Below are 21,254 nucleotides of genomic sequence, written 5' to 3' on the forward strand. Positions count from 1 at the left end.
AGTTGCAAAATGGAAAAGCATGCCTCTCAACATTGGTTGAAATAAATTTACAAAAGAGATATCCTGTAACAGCAGGCATTAGGGGATGACTTACCTGTATGGGTTCTTTGTGGTTAGGGTCCTATTTAAAAAATATGGTACCTACATCATTCTTCACCATGGAACCATAGTTTGGATATACAGTATGTTGCTCTGGCATACTTAAATGTAGGTATTAGCAACCTAATTTCTCCATATGATGTCCATTGCTTGGAACCCGCACTAATAACTTTTAGACAAGTCCTACTCTCAGCATAGAATTTGCATTCTCAGTTTGCTGTATCACACTATATATCAAGCCCACCAAGAATTGGCATAACTCAGCAATGTAAACTTTTAGGATTCATGAGGGTTCCTTCATGTTCAACTTTAAGTCTTTAATGCAAGTATTATTCCACTGCAGCTCACATGAACATTTTTAAAGTACTGTACTAAATATACTGTACTAAATATCCATGTGACTGGAGTCTTGCACTGGTTGATCATATTGCATCAGGTTGACTGCTAAAATATAAGGGCCTGAAGTAAGATGCTGTTGACCTCAATTTGAAGCAACTCTATGAAAAATATTTTGCGGCATACATGTAAAGTAGAATGTTGTCGTTAATCCTCCTGTGAGCAAACGGTTCATAAGTACCTGTATGAACAATTTTCTTTTTTTCTTTTTTTACTGATGATGCAGCATTCCTGACAGTGAGACAGGGGAAGATGTCAGGTATAGTAATATGCATGATTCTTGTTCATCATGATATCGTAAATCTATTGCGCTGCATAGAAACAAAGTACTGTACAGTTTGGCTTTACAGTATTAGCTCTCTGAAATGATTCTTTATTAAACATTTCAGCTTTTACTTATTTTTTCTTGCTCTCTTGACATTTCTTTTTTTTTCTTATTTACACATCCCAAATGGAATGAAAGAATCTGCTAGGCAGATGAGCATGTGTTGGAATAGTTATTACTTATGTATTTATTTTAATTATAACACTCCTTAGTCTTCTAGCCTAAAAGGCTAGATACCAAAAGGTACACACTTTGCTTTGACGAAGCTCCTCTGCTTCACACTGCTTTTCTGAAGAGTGTCCGTGTACCACCTCCTGCAGAGATGGAAATAGATAATTACTTATTTCCCAGTTCCTGGGGTTTTCATCATGCCTATTAGTTTTCTTCCCTAGCTTATCCTAGTTATGAGATGATATCTAGACACTTTTGCTCAGCAAAATAGACAGTTTCAATATCTTCATGCATAGTATCGTACACTGATGAAGATCAGTTCCCCCCCCCCCACCTATAAACTAAAATACAAAAAAGTCACATGTGAAACATGCTTAACATGGAGATTAATTCCAAAGCAGTGTGTTTGGAATGTAACTTATGGTATATATTAAAATTTATTGCAAGTTTTCAACAAAAGATACAATAAAAAACAAGGCAGGAAGAAAGAAGAGGAGAAAAAGAAAAGGAAAGAAAGAAAACCACCTATGTATATATAGTACCAAGCCCTCTATCACAATTGTATCTTGATTCTACAAGTTGCTTTCTGAAGAGAGGTTTTAAAAGTGTGAATTAGATTCAAATCCCCCCCCCCAAATCAACCAACATAAATGTACCTGTACAACAAAGTGAACTATTATTCAAATGATTGCCAGAAGACTGTGTTATAATTGATACAGTAGAGTGGGGAGAGTCAAATCACAGTCATAACTGAATAGGAAATGAAAATGTATAGATATATGGAGGCGCAGGTTAATTCTGTGTCCAGGGCGGCTGTCTATCAGCTCCATCTGGTACGCAGGCTGAGACCCTACCTGCCCGCAGACTGTCTCACCAGAGTAGTGCATGCTCTGGTTATCTCCTGCTTGGACTACTGCAATGTGCGCTACGTGGGGCTGCCTTTGAAGGTGACCTGGAAACTGCAATTAATCCAGAATGCGGCAGCTAGACTGGTGACTGGGAGCGGCCGCCGGGACCACATAACACCGGTCCTGAGAGATCTACATTGGCTCCCAGTACGTTTCTGAGCACAATTCAAAGTGTTGGTGCTGACCTTTAAAGCCCTAAATGGCCTCGGTCCTGTATACCTGAAGGAGCGTCTCCACCCCCATCATTCAGCCCGGACACTGAGATCCTGCACCGAGGGCCTTCTGGCGGTTCCCTCACTGCGAGAAGCAAAGCTACAGGGAACCAGGCAGAGGGCCTTCTCGGTAGTGGCACCTGTCCTGTGGAATGCTCTCCCATTAGAGGTCAGAGAGATACCTGACATTTATAAAATACCTAAAGGCAGCCCTATTTAGGGAAGTTTTTAGTCTGTGATATTTTAATGTATTTTGATGTGTGTTGGAAGCCGCCCAGAGTGGCGGGGGAGACCCGGGGTAATAAGTAAATTCTGTAGTTTTATATATCAAGACATAATAACAATTTAAGACCTACTAAGGGACAGATTATTGTTATTATGTCTTGATATATAAAACCACAGAATTCAGAGAAGGTGTACTTTCTTTTTCCCATGACTGCATCTATATATAATTTGTCAATGTATATGTCATTTATTTACTTCTCTTGATTTTAGAACTCAGGCATCTCTAAAGTATTTGCAAAAATGCATTAATACTGCCATTTTATGATATACTGTACCTTTTTCTGCAGCCCAGAAAGAGAAACAGCTGTTGACACTGAAACCAGGTACTGGTTAATTATTCCTTCAGGGTCAATCCTGGGTTATGAATCACCTTATGATCCACATCCAGTCCTGGTGATCCTTCTGGGATGTCATTTGGGGAGTTCTACAGCCTGTTAGCCCCCCCCCCCCCATCTGGGCATTTAGATAGAATCCTTCCTCCTGGATTCTTTTACGGGGGTATGCTGTTTCTTTGAGCTAGGAAAGGGGTAGGGCTCCATCCCACCCCCTTTGCCTAGACTAAGGATCCAGTCCTATGCCTTTTGCACTACCTGAGTCAGCCCCACCTTGCTTGTTCACCACCACACCTCTCACATCTGCAACCAATCACATAGGCCCCAGTAGAGGTCCAACAGCCAACCCTCATTTCCCATCAGTGATAGGTGCATGCCATCAGGCCTGTAGAGATCCGCATTACTGAACATAATGCTAGGGGGCTGAATTACCTGGCCCCCCAGGTGAGACATTCTGTGGAACATTGGGTTGTTCACTTTCTTCTGTGGCACCTATGAGATCCAAGCCCACCTTGCCTGTGCGTTTTAGGATGTCCCACATGCAGGGCCTCAAGTTCAGTGGCTACAGTGAAAATGAGATCTATTCCCTTGCTGCCAACCAGGTCGTCCTTGCCTAGCTGAATCACCAGGGCATCTGGCAGCCCATGTAGTACAACATGTGGTATAAGCCATGGCATCAGGCTATCTAAGTGTATGCCTCCCTGGGCTTATCAGGTAATATGAGCTCTGGCTTCCAGGCAAAGCTACTGCCCCCAGAAAGTTGTTGTAGCATGCACAGGATCCCTTAAAAGTGCTGTGGCAATGCCCATCAACTTTGGGGGGCCCTTAAATATTTTATTGGGGGGTGAGGGATCTCATCCCCTAGGGGTTGGCTCCTATGCCAGGCACTAGTAAGAGCCATTTTTCTACCACAGGGAGGCTCCCCAACTCCTATTGCAGCTCAAAAAACTTTGGCCTTTTTTCCAGGCCCAGCTGCCACCACAGGAGTCTTCAGCTGCTTTGGTGGCCAAAATATTATCTGGCCACCTGCTAGACCTCTTCAGGAGCATCCTCACTCCCCGACGTCTGTTGACCACTGCACTGCCAAATGCAAGTGCGCCCGGCTTGGTGGTGGATGCAATTTTCCTCTCTGAAAACAACTCAGAGCTCTTTCTGTAACAGAAAAAAATGCTGAAAAACCATGGTCCAATAGTCCCTTCAGTTGAGTCTGACCACTAGTCCTGCTAGTTAGGGATGGTGGGAGTTGTAGTCCAACAACAGCTGGGGACTCAAGGATGAGTTAGGTAAAACCTTTTTCACTAGGGTATCCTTCATATTTATAGGGCAATGTAATATTAATCTAGAGTCACTTAAAACAGCTTTTGCTACCCCCAAAAAAGATGCTTTTTGTAATACAAAAACCAGAAATTAAAGCTATTACAGGCTAACCTGACTGTAACCTTAAGCACAATAACATTTTACCAGGGACACATCTCTTATTAAAACATATCTTTTTTTTAGGAGAGAGATGGAATATTAATAGATATTTAAAATAAGACATTGAAGGATACATTAATGAAGAATAATTTCCATGTCTGTTTCAGTAAAATAAAACAAAGTCCTTCTGTGGTTTTTTGTTTGTTTGTTTCCAGGAAAAGAGAATCGGTGGCATATGCTTCCCAGAAACCATGGTTGCTAAATGCTACTGTAGAAGAAAATATCACTTTTGAAAGCCCTTTTAATACACAAAGGTTAGTGTACTTAAATGCCTTGTAAATGCAAATAATAGTATGTCTATCTTACCACCCTTATAGTGAACATTTTTAATTGCTGTTGACAGTACTCCTCTCCTGGTTACATAGTACAAATGTTGAATTGTTATGACAGAGGTGGCGGTCTTTGAACTGTAATGATTTAAAACATTCAATTATATTGAGCAGTGATCGTTCCTTAAAAGTTCAGTATTGACTGCAGGTATAACACACCTTCTTGACCGAGTACCAATCTAAGCATTACATCACCCACAAGGAAGCAACTGAAAAACATTTCCGTGTGTCACAAAAGTCATTCAATATGTGAATCTGCTTTCCAGATGGCATGCTCCAATTGTGTGGGGAGACTTTTTGCCAGCATTATGTGAGGTGCAACCCATCCCTTGCCAGACGTCCTTCCTCAAGGAAGCAGAGACCATTGTCCAAGAAACCAAACTTTTCCTGACTACATCACCTGTGCAGCCAGTGGTTTATTTTCAGTATTTTCCTTCTGGGCCACAGTGTTCAACAGGAAGGAGTGATGAGAGAAATGCCTGTGCTCCAAGGCCCTTCAGCTTCCTACTCAAAGTCTCATAGTCCCTTGCTATATGTTGAAAGTTGTGTCTGGCAGTATGATTTGTACCCACATGAATCAGAAGGAAAGGGTTGCATTGTAGATGTATGTTAGGGTTCATCCACACTTCCACTTGCCTAGAAAGCACAGGTCCACATAGTTTCCCCCTTACCACACTTCTTTCCCAGGAAAAGCCCACTCTTTAGCTCTTCATCAGAAGAAACAATAATCCAAGAAAACTCAATTACCATTTGCTCCTATTGAGTGCTAAAGAGCCATTTTCCCTGGGGAAAAGCAGTGGGATAAGAGGAAGTGTGGATAAGCCCTTCATCTCCTCAGAGGATTGATCCCAGCAACAGAACCAGGGAATGCTTCATTTATTTCTAACCTTTGGACTACCTGTAGTAGAGTGCATTATTAGCTAAAATGGCATTTATTTGCCTGGAACAGAGTTCCCATTAGAACAATTAGTGCTTAGCAAACATGCATTTTCCAGCATGTGACTTCTCCAGCTGATTAATTTTGCTCTTAAAAGCAGGTAAAATGTGCTTGTGAGGCAGTCTCTAGGTGAATTAACAATTACCAGTTCTGTTTTCCACAGGTACAAAGCAGTAATTGATGCTTGCTCTCTTCAGCCTGATATTGACATACTTCCTCATGGAGACCAAACACAGGTTGGAGAAAGGGTTAGTGACCATATGCAATATGTTTTGTTTTCATTTTTTAATTAAGCACCCAAACTTGTCATGTGTTCTTGAAATTCTAACTGTTACTTGACAAAACCAATTTGGAAAGCAAATTGATATAATTGGTTTGAACTCTTTACATGTCTGAAACAATGTTAACGTTTCATCTAACAAAGGGGAGGAGGGTTTCCAATCTGTAATCACCATTCCTGATCTCACTGAAATATTGTATTTGAGGTGTATATTTACTGAATAAAATAAGAATTTTAGTAATCTAGCATGTATTAGTGAATGATATTTTTCAACATTCTAATTTAAGTAGGAACTAACAAGATGCAGGCTATGTATAGAAATAAATGGTAGCTGCTGCTTTTTATATGAGAAAGTAACAGGATTTCAGTTGGGGACAAAGTTGAATTGGGGAAAAACTTATTGGGTGTTCTGATAATCAAAGACAAAGCAGATATTATTGGCTTGTTGGATCTCCTACATGAGATACAGACATCTAGTTGAAGGAATGAGATAGAAGCATAGTCTGTAAGGGAAGTTCACACAGAACACAAGAAAACTACGGTAAGAGTAGCTAAGGTGCAACATACAAGATTTGGAGAAAAGTCTTAGAAACACCAAGGATAGGACAGGAAGAATATAAAGCATTGCAAATGAGCTGCACAAACAAGGTTTTCTGTTGCAGAGATAACATCTCATCTTGTAGCAGTATATGTTTTCAGAGATAACATTGTCAAAATACAATGGGATAAAGTGTTGGATTTTTACACATGAGACAGATCCATATCTCATGGGATGGGAAACCTGTGACCCTCCATCTAGCATGACCAGTGGTCAGAGATAATGGGAATTGTGCCCCTGCAATATATGGAGGGCATTAGAATCTCTTTCCCCCCCCCCACCCCCGCTTTAAGAGTCTTAGTCAAGTCATTATATCACATTAGGGATGGGGCACTTGTGACCGATATTTTGTTTGACTCCAGTTCCCATCAACCCCAGCCAGCATGGTCAGTGGTCAATAATTATGGGAGTTCAGCAACATCTGGAGAGCCACAAGTTCCCCAAACTGTTGCAGACATAGTTCCTCATATTGACTTCAAGAGCTATTGTGAAAGTCATTGATGAAACACTTGTATTTTAAAAGTGATTTGTAAATTGTTAACAATAGGGTAAATATTTTGAAGAATGAGAATGAAGATACAGTACTGGCTGCCTTGTTTAACAGCATTTGGTATTTCTGTCTATCGTTTTCAAAGTCACTTGATAAACTCCCATATGAAGATTTATGAAAGCAAAACTTGAGCAATGATGCTTCAGAACTGATTATACAGCTTTTCAAACTGAATTGATTTGTCTTTTATTCCAGGGCATTAATCTTTCTGGAGGTCAACGCCAGCGGATCAGTGTGGCAAGAGCTCTCTACCAACACACAAATGTTGTATTCCTGGTAGGTTGGCCATAACTAAATCCACTCTCTAAACTGAGGCTTGCAAAATTCTGTTGTATTGCCCGCATATAGGCATCCACCTGCACAATGCTGATATTATATTAATTAATATTCAAAATACAGTGATATGACACCATGGAAATGAGACCATTATAAGTATTCCAGAATGGATGGTACAGTGATGTAAGAGCAGGGATAGGTTTTAGCATCTTTTTCCTCAGAATCTATGAACAATTTTGGGGGGGGGGAGAATTCATGTGAATTTATTTTACATTATTTTATTGCACATCTAGAAAGTTTTGTTTTCATTCATATAGTAGGATTCATATGGAAGGTTCCGCCTTTCCTGGAAGGACATAAAAAATATGACAAAACAAAAGCTACTTTTCCTGCAAAAGTAACAGTGCACCATTACTGAGGAAATATCTGAGTATATATTTTGTCTTGGTTAGGATGATCCTTTTTCTGCACTGGATATTCACTTGAGTGACCACCTCATGCAAGAAGGAATCCTGAATATGCTAAGAAATGACAAGAGGACTGTTGTTCTGGTTACCCACAAACTACAGTATCTGCCCCATGCTGATTGGGTGATGAAGCTTTCTTTGAATATACCGTAAAAGAAAAACGTGATTTGCTAATATTCACACCCTGCTTGTAAATGTTTGCATGCCTGGTTCAACCAAAGATAACCATTCTTAAACAGAACTTATTTCAATGAAATGGGCATTTAATTATGTGCTGTCCTAACATCTCTACAGCCCTGGTTAAATATTTATATTTTGTGACTTTGCATTGCCATAGCCCTTGGTGACCCCATCATAGGTAATGTAACAGCAAGTCTTGGAGTCAATTCACACTTTATTTCAGGAGTGGGGAACCTGTGGCCCTCCAGAGGCTGCTGAATCATTCACTGAATCATGTCAATCCTCTCCATTAGTCGTGCTTTCTGGAGCTGGTGGGGAGTTGAAGTCCAATGACCATTAAATATGGGAGCAGAACTTGGGAAGGGACTCTTATTTCCCATATTACTTGTGATTAAGACATTTCATTTACTTCCAGGGTGTTCAAGCAAGCAGCTTCTTGGTGTGCTTGCAGCTGTCATAGACAATTTTTAGGTAATATTGTATATACCTTATGACAAAGATAAAATGGACCATTGTCAATGGCATTTAGGTTCAGCCCATAAAAATGCCAAAAGATTAAGTATGTAAGTAGACCTGAAAGAAAGGAACGAAGCACAATTTGAAAGACAGCTCCTTTTAAAGCACCACGGTAGACTTTCTAAAAAGAGTGGCATTGCACGCTCAAAACAAGTTCACCTATTAGAATAATAAATTTTAACACATAGCTTAATTCTGCTTGTCATTCACAAGTTAAGTGAAGTTTAAAACTATCTTTGGATGAGAGAGAACAAGCCCTCCTTTAAGCAAGTAAAATAAATATATAATCAAAAAGGAAAGAAACTTAGCAGGAATTAAATAAGAGTTAAAAACATGTATACCAATTGAAGCAGCTTTTAATTTGTGATTTTTTTATAATAAAAAAGAACAGACTTTTTTGACACGCTACATCTTAAAACTGTTTCAGATTATTGCAATGAAAGCTGGTACCATTCAAAGAGAAGGCACTCTCAAAGATATTCAGAAATCAGAATCCGAGCTCTTTGAACACTGGAAAACACTCATGAATCGACAGGACCAAGATCTGGAGAAGGCCAGTTTTGTTTTTCTTTAGGTTTACATTACCTGAAGCATTTGTAGTTCAAAAATACAGAATGATAAATGAAATTCAAATGAATAGCAGGACAGTCCAGAGCCCAGCAGGGAAGAACAAAGTGGGGGATCTATTACCAAACCCATCCCATTTTTGCCAACCAGGGTTGGAGGTAGAGACGTGGCAGGCTGGGGGTGCAGAAGGGTCCAGATCGGAACCTCCTCCGACAAATGGACTAGCTTTGAATCAAATAGATCCATCACTAGCATTGCCTGTTTTGAAGCCATACACCAGCTACTGCCAGCAGGAACACTGCCAGACAGAAGCTATGTTCACATTAGTAATTTCCCCCTGCTGTGTTTCAAGCCACAGTTGCACAGTGTTGTTCACATGAGAAAGGTTGGGAATGCATTCCCCTGGTGTGTATGATCTTTTTGGTGTGTGTCCCCAGAACACACACACACCAAAAAACCCCTCCTATTCATTAAGATGCCATCTGCACATATGTGCTGACCTGCATATATGAGATGAATTTCTCTGCATCTAGTTTTCTAGTCAGATTAAGCTAGTTTGAGAAAAAACACATCAAACAGCAGTTTTTGTCGAGAAACTACAGGATCAATATGCATTGTGGCAACATCACATGCATGCAGCCTCAGAAACTAGTAATGGGAGGACACTTGATATCAAGTAAGCGGTAAACCAAACCTACCCAGAGATAGCTTCTCATTCACCTGTGGGTGCAACAGAGGCCTCTGCAGAGATGAAGTCCACCTTCTCGCCTGTCTGCAGCAGCAGAAGCCACCAGAATGTGGCTTTCCTGTTCCTAACCCCCTCTAACGGCACATATCAGGAGTTATGCAATGATCCTTCGTCACTCAATTTGGCAAGGGGGGTGTTATTCTTCTGTATGGTCTGTACCTGAAACCATGTTTGAATCAACCTTCCCAAAGAGATGTCCATGGTAAATAAATTTGACCATAATAAATAAAAGTAAGGTCATAACATATGAAGAAGAAGAAGAAATTGGTTGACTTAGGATGCAATCCAAACCATGGCCTCTGACTAGAGCTTAACAGAGTGGTAGGACCTCAGCCCTGCAGCATATACCAGGAAAGGTGGAACGCAGCAGGATGGAAATTGCTGCAACAACCTGGGAGTGGCACAAGAATCAAGCCCAAATTGAGCCTGATGCCATCATGTGATGCAGTGGAACCAGTTTGGGAATACGTGGGTCCTGGGCAGCCCCTCCCCACCCCTGCAACACCCCCATTTCAAAGCATTATGTGGACTGCTGGCAGGACACCACCCTTTTGAGATACCACCCTTTCAGGATACCTCTGCCCCATCCATAAAGGCACACTAGCACAAGGGAGTTTGCTCTGCAGTGTCCCGGATTATGTTTACATATTGGGAAAGATGTTTAAAATGTGAATACTGAATAGAAGCAGGATGATCAGAGGTGTGGTGCCAACAGGCCTTTGTAGTTGATCTATCTATCTATCTATCTATCTATCATCTATCTATCTATCTATCATCTATCTATCTATCTACGGTATCTATCTATCTACGGTATCTATCTATCAGTTACCTGAAGTAACTATCGCTATTAGCTAGAGCTTTCTCTCTTACTCAGTACATTATCGCTCATTTGTGAATTATGCTCACCCTCTTTGCCATAGCTAGGTGTAATCTGATTGTTGTTGAATTTAGCTGTGATGCTCCAAACCCTGGTGTTGAAACCCATATCCTGATCCCTTAATCTTAGTTAATGGCTGAGCTGCCATTATGTCTGCATCACCCTCAAATGATAGATGGCATTGCCTATCTTGAGAGCCTGGTGTGTGTATACATAAGGGATTACTAATTCATGACAGTTAAATGCATTTCGCTTGCTTCATTTCTAACAGCAGATTGATTTGAAAATATAATTGTTTGGAAACAAAACCTTTAAAAACAAAAAAACCTGTACACTCAGTGTCACTTGTTTCTCCTGCTTTATAGGAGACCTTAATTGAACGGAAAGCTGTGTTAGACAGGACAAACCACCAAAGGACAAAGCATTCTCGAGAAACTCTTCTCCAAGATGAAGAAGAGGATGAAGGTGAAGTTGTATTCCAAACAGGACTTTTCTGAATAATTCTTGTCATTCTGTCCTTGACAATAGTTCACAACACCAGTACTTTAAATTATTTTCGAACTGCTTCTGTACAAGTCGAAGGTATTCTTTGTTTGCTAGCACAAGTTTAATAGGAGATTCTTGTTTCAGCAGAACTAATTTTAACTGCACGTTAGAGCCATAATTGAACATTCATGCATATGTAGGTATTTATTTCATTGTGAAAGACTTCAGAAGTAATACAAGGGTCACTTTTCTTGTGGACTGCTAAGATTGGATTACTCCATGCATCTATAAATCATGGTGTCCCAAGAAAATTCTGAAGATCTGTTAAATAATTTAAATGCTCTTTAAATGTGAGAGTAATGTGAGAATAATGAATGGCTAGTCAGCAGACCTTCTACTATTTTACTTAAATTTTTTTGTAGAGCTTTTATTTTCTATCATAGAATTCTTAAGCCACCATGTTATGTAAAAATCAGCGTAGATGTGTTAAAATATCCTCTCTTTAGATTTGTATCATTACTCTAGTCTGTCCACATTTACATACTCCTTTGTATACATTTGAATATACGTACAAAACACCTGAAAATATCTACATAATATTTGGAGGTTTTCAGTTTATGTGTGTACTCACCCCACCTACCATGCATAGAGCAAAACGGACAAACTGGAAGAAAACTGCAATCTGTTGCATACTTGCTTGCTAGTAAGTCCCCTTGAACTTGGGTCTTGTTGTGAATAAAAATGCAAAGATTAAACATGCTAGATCACCTCTGGAAGTAGTTTAGCCGTCTACTGTATATGTTGTTGGACTACATTATCCTTGAGCATCAGGGCTAGGTCAGCCATTAGCCAGTACTGCTGCTCTGGCGGCAGCAGGGCAGACAACGACGGCAAGGCAGCACTTCCCATTTTGCCTCAAGTGGAGAAATGGGACCTGCTTCCCCTATGGAGCACTGACCATGCTGGTTGTGGCTGATGGGAATTGTTCCAGCAACTTCCTGAAGGCCGCAAGTTAGCTGTTTGTGGTCTATGGGCAAGAAATGCTAGTCCTGTTTTTCCAGGACTTAACATACTGTTAGCACTACATAAAGATGAGGGGGAGAAAGGTGAGATTTTCCTAGGAGGATTATTTTACAGTACAATATTCCTTTACAGATGAAATTCCAGAAAGTGATGACGACGACAATCTATCTTCTGTCTTTCACCAAAGAGCAAAGATGCCTTGGCGAGCGTGTGGGAAATACCTTAGCTCAGCAGGATTCCTACTCTTGCCTTTGCTGGTTCTTTCACAGCTCCTAAAGCATTCTGTTATGGTGTCCATTGACTTCTGGCTGGCCCAGTGGACATATGATGCTATTGCTTTCAAGGTGGGGCCCACGGGGAAGAACTGCTCTCTTTGTGAGGTATGGTGCCTTCTAAGATCCGAACACTGATCTCTTGATGCAAAGTAATATCTTCCTAGTTTTCTGCTCAGGTACATGCTATACAAAATTCATATGCCCTCTGAAGTTGTTTACATTTTTATAATTAAAGGCTGCAAAAAATGTGGTCCTTGAAAAATAGCATGAATAGAGAGTACTACTATGTTGTTGTTTTCCTGGGATGTAGCATTCTAGCTGCTGAAAATGGTTTAAAAAGAAGTATTTTATGCATCTGGAGTACTGTTGCAATGCAGTCTTCAACCATTTTACTAGGGAGTAAATCACATTGAACTCAATGGGATTTACTTCTGAGTGACATTTTAGGATTGCCTTATGAATCTATAAAAGCACATATTTCGTCATGCGAACAAGAGAGCACAAGTATTTTGAATGTTGATATATAGGGCTGCCACCAAACATGGTATATCAGTGTTTGTACTCACAATTTTCTGTAAACATCTACTGAAATTCTTTCATGGCATGACCTCATGATGTGGGTTGCCCTTCTACATCACTATTAATCATAATTAATCTCATCAGAAGAGATAAGAATTGAAGCAACCATTACAATTAGATTTTCTAAAAAATCTTTCATTTTCCTGTACAACCATTATTCCTAAACTAAAGGATTATATCTTGTGTAAATTGCAATGCAATGGCATGGAAATTCTGTCTGTATTAATAAAAAAGACAGAATCAATTCAAAGAAGATCAACATAATTAAGTTACTTGTTTCATTCAGGGACTAATTGTTCCTGTGAGTCGGATGTCATGCATGCATTATTTAATAATAATAAAAGAGATTGAATCATTACTGGCAATTTGTGTTTTATAAATAAGCAGTCTATTTTATTTAAACTCTTAGGGTGATATCCAAACTCTGCACAAGCAGTCTTCTACTTGTGCAATTGATCCTCCTCCTCCCCACTGTGCCCCCAATCTGCTCTAAAATATCCCCAATGCTCCAGAGGAGACTTGTGGGGCACATAGCAGACAGCAGTGGGGAGAAGAGGAAGAGGCTGTCTCCTTGCAGAAGCAGAAGTCCATTCCATTGATGGACTGACATAGTCTGCTCTTCTGCACAGTGATTGAGGATAAGTACGAGTAACAACTAGATATGCATACTAGCCCATTTCTGCTATAGTCATTGAAATGTATTTCAAGCATTGTCAAATTATATACTGTATCTTAGCAAACCTAAAGTCTAAGTGCTAAATGCTTTATTTTCATAAATATCAAGAGAGACTGAAATGAGTACCATGGCTATGTAGACAGGTAAATGGTAAAATACCCTACAGTTAATCCTGCAATCCTGACAAGTTTTGTGTTTTTTGTTTCACCGTTTTCCTTCTCCATCCTCTTCTTTAGGAATCCAAGTTTAATCATTCTCCTTATACAAGAATATTCAGCATTCTCTGTTGCCTTGGAATTATATTATGTCTTGTAACATCAATAGCAGTAGAATGGACTGGTTTAAAAGTTGCCAAGAAACTACATTGTTTTCTGCTGAATAAAATTATTTTGGCCCCAATGAGGTATTCTACTATCATGAAATTCAAAGATAATGTTGTGATAACAGTGTTGCATGTAATTTTAAGATAGCATTTCATATGTAGTTCTACCTAAATGATTAATAATTGTTGTTTGTTTTGTTTTTGATGCACCCAAATGTCCCAAGGGCGAACCGCAGTAGCATACTGTAGTTTCTTGTCACAACAGGCTTTTACTAAGCAAACAAAGACATTGATAGACCATATGAATGGCCTTCTCAGCATCCTATTCTAACCCAGAGTTCTTATCCAATATACCGTAATCCTATCCTAATCCATAGTTCATAACCCTAAATATCAGTATGCCTTTGCTCGTCTTCATCTAGTCCCACAATAATCTCTCTCTCTCTCTCTCTCTCTCTCTCTCTCTCTCTCTCTCTCTCTCTCTCTCTCTCTCTCTTTATATATATATATATATATATATATATATATCCCCATCTCAATCCAACTACATATTACACTGCACTATGATAGAATCATAAAATTATGGCACTGAAAGGAAGCAAAAGGCTAAAAAGATCAGTCACTTCAGTCCCCTACACATGCAATTCATATAATTGTTAGAAGGAGAGAGCTCTAGGTGTATTATAAGAGATGTTCCTGTAACAACTATTATTTGCCATAGTTGTCTTGTCCGATCTATGTCCAGTCAGTGTTGCATGCTCTCAGGCTGGGGCTTTGACATACAGGTGCACTCAACAGAGTGAGCTCCAAAGCTCAGTAGGGCTGGGCTGATGCATTTTGAAATAAATGAAGTGATATATATTTTCACAGGGATAGCCAATGTGATGCACTCCAGATGTTGTTGGACTACTAGCCAGCATGGCCAATTGTCAGGGATGATGAGAATTGTAGTCCAGCAACAACTAGAAGCCACCACACTGTCTACCCCATCTTACTATCTATAGGGTGGGGGGTGCCATAACAACATTTGAAGTAATACACATTAGCATCTAAAGAGGGAGTAAGATAATTAACTCTGGAACCTAACATTAGATCCAAGGGTTCTTACTCCCTCTTGAGATGCTAATGTGTATTAGCATCTAAAGTCCCATTGAGCCCATTACTTATTACTGCTGCAACAATCTTCCCATTGACCCTCTCAACAGTCTTCCAATGGACACTGTGATATTCCGTTCCTTTAATCTCCTCTACTTTGAAGAGTAATCTAATGTTTCACTCTTCAGTTCAGAAAAATAGAGACTACCATGGCTGTTTGATTACTGTAGGTTTATTTGGAATTGGTTTTTAACTCCTGAGACCTTTTATATCTCAAACAACATATTAAAAGGGATTTTTACTGAGCAGATATTACAGAGATACACAGTTGAGAATATATTCTTGTTTAGATGATGGGTGAATAACATTTCCCTTCTTTCCAAACCCAATAAATGTTTGGCCATCATTTATTTATGTTATGTTAACAAGTCAATGACCAATCTCCCACCAAATTCATCCTTACCATCCTCATGAAACATGGTGCCTTTTTACAGGCCTCAGAGAGGGAATTGTTGCATTACAGAGTTGCACAAAAATCACTAGAGGCCTGATTAGAGTTTTGATTTCTAATTGTAAGGGAACATAGCATGAGTAATGAGGAAGAGGCGATTTTTTCTTTGTTTAGTATACAGTATTTATTATTTTGTGTTCCTGCTTATACTTAATGAAGAGATAACTGACTTGATGGGCTGTAGCATAAAATATGGAAAGTAAATGAAATGCTCCCATTCTAGACTATTGTGCTTTCTCCCCAACATGCTATATTTTTAGATGAAGGGTGAATTCAGACGTGCAATTTCCCAACTGCAATCTGAAGCCATACAATCTTCCCATGTGCTTTCCTCTGAATTTGTAGATGGAGTCTTAGAACTATCATACCTTGTCATTTAATAAAACATTAATATCATGCTAAGCTTACACTTTTTCACTTTTTGCTATTCATTTGACCTCCAAATAATTTGTTACTTGTATGCAATTATTTGTATCTTTGAATAGAAAACAGTTTCTCAATTTAATTGTATCATTCAATTTATGCAATGAATTGAATCTGATGAATGAGTCATACTTCTATAATATGTGTATATATTTGATAGTAGTTTAATAATCAGGAATTATATGAAGTTTATTTGATAACACAAAAGCCTCTCATTCCCCAGTGTTAAATAGAGTTATGTGAAGTTTGGTATTGTTCCTAATTCAGAAATAACTGAAATAGACATTAAATCAGTTTTTAAATTTCTTTCAATATCAAACTTGGTGGTGTCAATTGCGTGTTACAGGTTTTTTGAAACAACGCCCCTGGGAAGTATCTTGAACAGATTTTCAGCCGATTGTAACACTATTGACCAGGTAGGCACACTAAAAAAAATAGTCACTAAAAGTAAATTCTGATTTCTTCCAGTGACATTCAGTGCAAAATATAATCTAAATGCAAACTATATTCAGACTATAGTTGAACAATATGAATAATGTTGCTAGGGAATGATATTGAAGTATTTTATACATTGTAGCAATGCTGTCAGAACATTTTATATAACTAATATAAATTTCCATGAGGAAACCCTTTAGAACAAATAAAAAAAGAGAATGTCTCATTACAAGACAATGCAATTTGATACTAAAAATAAATAAAGAACCTATCATACCTTCAGGGTCTGAATAGCTACATCAAAGTACCTTGGCTAAAACTGTGGCTGTCTTTTCCCCCCCATCAGCCCATTTCCATTAGCTTGACAATGACTGGCTTCAGAAGGAACACAAAACCATGGTTTGTGCTAAACTAAGAATCCACACTGTAGCATGAGCTTCCTGGTGTCCAAAAGACAAGCCCTGCTTTTGTTTCCCATATGCTCAGGACTCTGCTTCAAAAAGCACTCCTGCATTCATGGTGAAGCAGCCACAATGGCCCTAACTGTGGCTTGTCAGTTGTCTGTTATTTCAGATATAATAAATAATATGCGAATTCCAGTTTCTTCTAATTTCAAACCGCAATTCCAGACCCTGGTTTGTTCCCCCTCCCCCCCAAAAAAACAGAAAACCCCACCATGGTTATCTGGCAGGTTTGAGCTGGAGAAATCATGGTTTCACATTATTTCACATTACATCTGAATCCAGGCAATATGTTGCTTACTTGCTTTATACTGAACTGTGCCTCAATCTTCTGCAGGACTTGCTTTCCCATGTGCATGACTCTATTCGCCACACTAAGTACCATTGCCCTCATGCAAATTTAACTCAGAAACTGCAACGTATTTATGATCATATTTCACTGTAGGAATAACTTCCCAATATTTCTCTTAAGCAGTTTATCACAAATTCAGAAGTAACAGGCTTCAGTGGCAGCCCTAACTTTTTCAACCCAGGAATACTGAATGTAGACACAGCACTAATTAATGGCTTATTCATATTAAAATAAGAATGGTATTCAATTTTTGAATTTTCTAATGGGCTTTCAGGAGGTTCCCAATTGACAGCCCAGTCCTGTGCTGTTAATTGTGCTATTAGTTGTTTAAAAATTCATGCTGACTAGTTTCTGCCTGAGCAATGAAGCTATACAAAGTCTCACCAAAATCCTACAGTCCTTTTACTGAATATTATAATCATAATTATTAAATATTTATTGAATTTTTAAAAACCACATATCAAACACAAATATAAAATTAATTATTCAGCACCATACATGGACTTGTTTTGAAAGAGGGAAGAAAGAGCAAAAGGAACTGTTGATTTCATGGTAGCCTTGATTTATTTTCATTGCACTTAATATTTATTGATTTATTCTGTGTGTTTATTTGCTTAGCACATTCCCGCCACCCTGGAGTGCTTGAGCCGTTCTACCCTGCTCTGTTTATCTGCTCTTGGTGTGATTTCGTATGTTACACCTATGTTTCTCATAGCTCTAGTTCCTCTTGCTGTCATATGCTATTTCATCCAGAAATACTTTAGAGTAGCATCAAGGTAAGCATTTCACAAGTATGTCACAGTGTATGAAAAATGGCTTGTTTATATGTAGGTATATGACTTTGTAATTATGTATTAGTTGGCCCTGCCACGCATTGCGGTGGCTCAGTTTGTTAAATGGAGCCTCAGAGTCCCACTTCAGACTCCCCTCACTTTCAGAGTCCCCGTTTTTCGTGTGTTATGTTTACATAGGTGCATCCCTGTGTCTCCCCCCACCCTGTTCTGTCCCTCCTCCCCCCATCCCCCGGTTCATCCCTGTGATTGGCCCCACCCTGTCCCAACCTATGAACTATTCGCCCCCCCATCCCCCACCCAGGCAGGCCCCTACCTCCACTTGGCCTAGTATGGAAATTGCCCTAGTCTGCAAAGCCAAGGTGAGATACTATGGAGAGGGCAGGTTTCATCCCTGTGTCTCCCCCCACCCTGCTCTGACCCATTACCTATCCCTGCCCCCTATTTGCCCCCCCCATCCCCCCCAGGCAGGCCCCTACCTCCACGCAGCCTAGTCTGCAAAGCGGCCTAGTCTGATGCAGCCTATTCAGTCTGCTGGGCAATGTTGGGCCTTGTTGCTGCAAAAGCCTGTTTTCTGTTGGTTGCTGTGGAAATTTGTGATGTCATCTGGTGGTGCGGCTTTGGAGGCAGCAGCGTGTGATCTGTCTTTCTGTTGGATGCTGCTGGAGTCTTCAGACTTTCTGCTGCTGGTGTCTAATTTGGGCACCACTTTTTGTGTTTAATCATTATTTTAGGTGTGAAAGGTTTGGTTTTGGGGGGGGGGATTATCCCAGATCCCTCCCTGATGGGCAAGGTACGCTTTGTCCTAATTTGATGCAATTTGGTTCAGCGGTTAAGGAGCAAGGCTGTGACCTCCGTGCACTCAGTGGGAACATTTATATATAGATATATGAGTCTATGTAAAAGTACAAATGGAAAAGATTGCACATCTAGCCCATGTTTGAATTAATGATTATCATCTTGCTTTTCCTGGTAGCTCCTGCCTTATTTTTACTCTTTAGAATAGGTACCATTTTAGGCTTAGACTGCCAGTTTGTTTCCTGGCTAGACTTCTGCAATTTAACAGTTGCATAAAAATTAAACACCCCGTAAATAAAGCTTAATTTCTTATGGGGGGAAAACTGACTGCTTTTTAAAAATAAAACATTGTTTTCAGGGATCTGCAGCAATTGGATGACAGTACCCAGCTCCCATTACTTTCTCATTTTTCAGAGACTATGGAAGGTCTAACAACTATACGAGCATTCAGGTATTTGTTTTGTTTTTAAGTTGTAAGGGTTTTCCAAAACTGCAAGGAATTTTGTAGTTATGTGCTGAATAATCTGCCTCACTCTATTTATGCATGAAGAATTTGGTAAGTACAGTATAGATAATCACAAGAAGCCCCATAAGACTCTAAATAATAATGTTGCTGTTTATATTACCATAGTGCTTAAAAGGCACATTAAAGAAATGAGTAATATATTTAAGTGCCCAAGAGTAGTCTTCCTCTAGTACCTTTAAGGGCACCTTCAACATGGGTGAGCATTGATTCATCCATCGCACATCAAAACCCAAACTTCACACATGCCAATGACATCATTCCACACTATTCCCCTGGTGCAGGGACCATGGCACAATGGCAAAGCACCTGCTTTGTACGTAATAGGTCCCAGCTGCAGCACTGGGATCTGCAGGTAAAAAGCATAAAGTAGCAGGGGATGGGGAAAACCTCTCTCTGCCAGGAGAGCTGCTGCAAGTCAGAATGGACAGAGCTCTGCCCTGTCCTATGTTCCGCAGTCTTGTTCCCGTATCTTGGCACAAAAAGAATTGATGTAGAATTTGAGCAGGGTGAGCTGTGTGCCACATGGCTCTAGTTTGGAATAAGGGTTGGGGAAGTTGTGAGTTCTCTTCCCTAAGCAACTCCTGCCACCTTTGTCCATTTGCCAAAACTAAATGGCACAAACTGTCTGTGTCAGTGAATGGCACAAACACCGTTCATCGCAGCATTTTTTTTTTGGAAATTATAAAGTTTAGGTCTGGGGTGGAAACCCTCAGACAAGCCTCTCTGTTTAGCCCTTGGGACACTTCCCAGGCAGCACTCCTCACCACCTTGCTCTATTTTTGCCTGAATGTGTCCTTAAACTATGGCAATGCCTCTTGCATGCCTGGATAGAGATTGGAAAGAGGTGTCTGTGGGCGGGCAGAAACCACTGACTTTCGCATGGCTCCAATGCAGCCTCCTATCTTAAGAGTCATGGTTCCACTGTAGATTGCTCTGCCCATTGTCTGCCCATGGCTGGCATGTGACCTCCAAAGGTTGACCGTGACAGCATGTTACCTTCAGGCTGAAAAAGGTTCCCCATTCTGGCTTAGGAAAAACAGTCCAAATTAGCACATCAATATCACTGGTTGTGGGGTGTGTTTCCTCTTCTCCCTTGGTGCCCCAATGCTATAGCAACAAGAGGGCGTAAAATGGGAAAGAGCCAAATTAGACATGAAGCACTATGTTTCCATTTGTTTCAATTTGCACAAGGGCACCATCTTACAGCATTTGTGTTGACTTGCACTGTGCCATCATAGCCTGCTAGCTATTTTCAGTTGTATAGACAGGCTGGGAAGAACATAAGCAGCAAAATTAGTTCTATATATATTTTAATTACTATGATTATCATATATTAATTAGGCTTCTAGAATCAGCTCCTGCTAATTGGCTTTCTATACCACTGGGAAAATTAAGTCAACCACGTTCCATTATGTATTTAACTCATGACGTGTGTGTGTAATTTCCAACCTTCTCCAGTTGAGAAGATTAAAAATGTCCTTGTAACCATTAGCACAGGACTCCACAGAGCTTTGCATGAACAAGAACTTCCTTTGATATTTTCTATAGAAGGCAAGCTGACACCTTGAAATTGCTGCCTGGTAGCACAAGCTCAGAATTTAGGCAGGCAAATTCAATTCAAAATAATTGATATACTTCTGACCCAGACAGAAGCAAGCATTTAACAGCTCCTGTGTTTTATTTGTTGTCAAGCTATTTCATGTGCTATATTTAGGCACTTCGTTTCAGCTGCCTTGCATGCAGTAGAAGTGACATTTGGATTCTAATCTCTCAGCAAAGTATTTAGATCTTGAGTTTCTAAAATTAGCTCTGAAACAGAACTAAATTAAAGAGCTAGGTAGCAAATACTTGTTCTTCTTGACCCTCAGGCAGGTATTTTGAATTTGATCAAAATGTGCAAGGGGAAAAATGATTATATAATGGCAGATAAATCTTCATAAAATATATTTTTATACAGTAATCCACTATCTCT

General features: G+C 39.7%; 1 protein-coding gene across 3 annotated transcripts in view; it reads left to right on the forward strand.

Annotated features, from left to right (window-relative positions):
* Positions 1-21,254, forward strand: part of ABCC8 (ATP binding cassette subfamily C member 8) — a 65,504-nt gene that overhangs the window by 35,001 nt on the left and 9,249 nt on the right. For all 3 annotated transcript variants that reach the window (XM_035120206.3, XM_088653295.1, XM_088653294.1), the window contains 13 exons: positions 722-754; positions 2,684-2,719; positions 4,360-4,458; positions 5,634-5,718; positions 7,094-7,174; positions 7,627-7,764; positions 8,765-8,890; positions 10,895-10,994; positions 12,171-12,418; positions 13,805-13,971; positions 16,266-16,335; positions 17,786-17,943; positions 19,115-19,207. In XM_035120206.3, the coding sequence (XP_034976097.2) occupies positions 722-754; positions 2,684-2,719; positions 4,360-4,458; positions 5,634-5,718; positions 7,094-7,174; positions 7,627-7,764; positions 8,765-8,890; positions 10,895-10,994; positions 12,171-12,418; positions 13,805-13,971; positions 16,266-16,335; positions 17,786-17,943; positions 19,115-19,207 (1,434 nt within the window). The remainder of the gene's footprint in view (positions 1-721; positions 755-2,683; positions 2,720-4,359; positions 4,459-5,633; positions 5,719-7,093; positions 7,175-7,626; positions 7,765-8,764; positions 8,891-10,894; positions 10,995-12,170; positions 12,419-13,804; positions 13,972-16,265; positions 16,336-17,785; positions 17,944-19,114; positions 19,208-21,254) is intronic.

This window comes from Zootoca vivipara, chromosome 1 (assembly GCF_965207765.1).
Source record: "Zootoca vivipara chromosome 1, rZooViv2.hap1.1, whole genome shotgun sequence".
NCBI classification, from domain to species: Eukaryota; Metazoa; Chordata; class Lepidosauria; order Squamata; family Lacertidae; genus Zootoca; species Zootoca vivipara.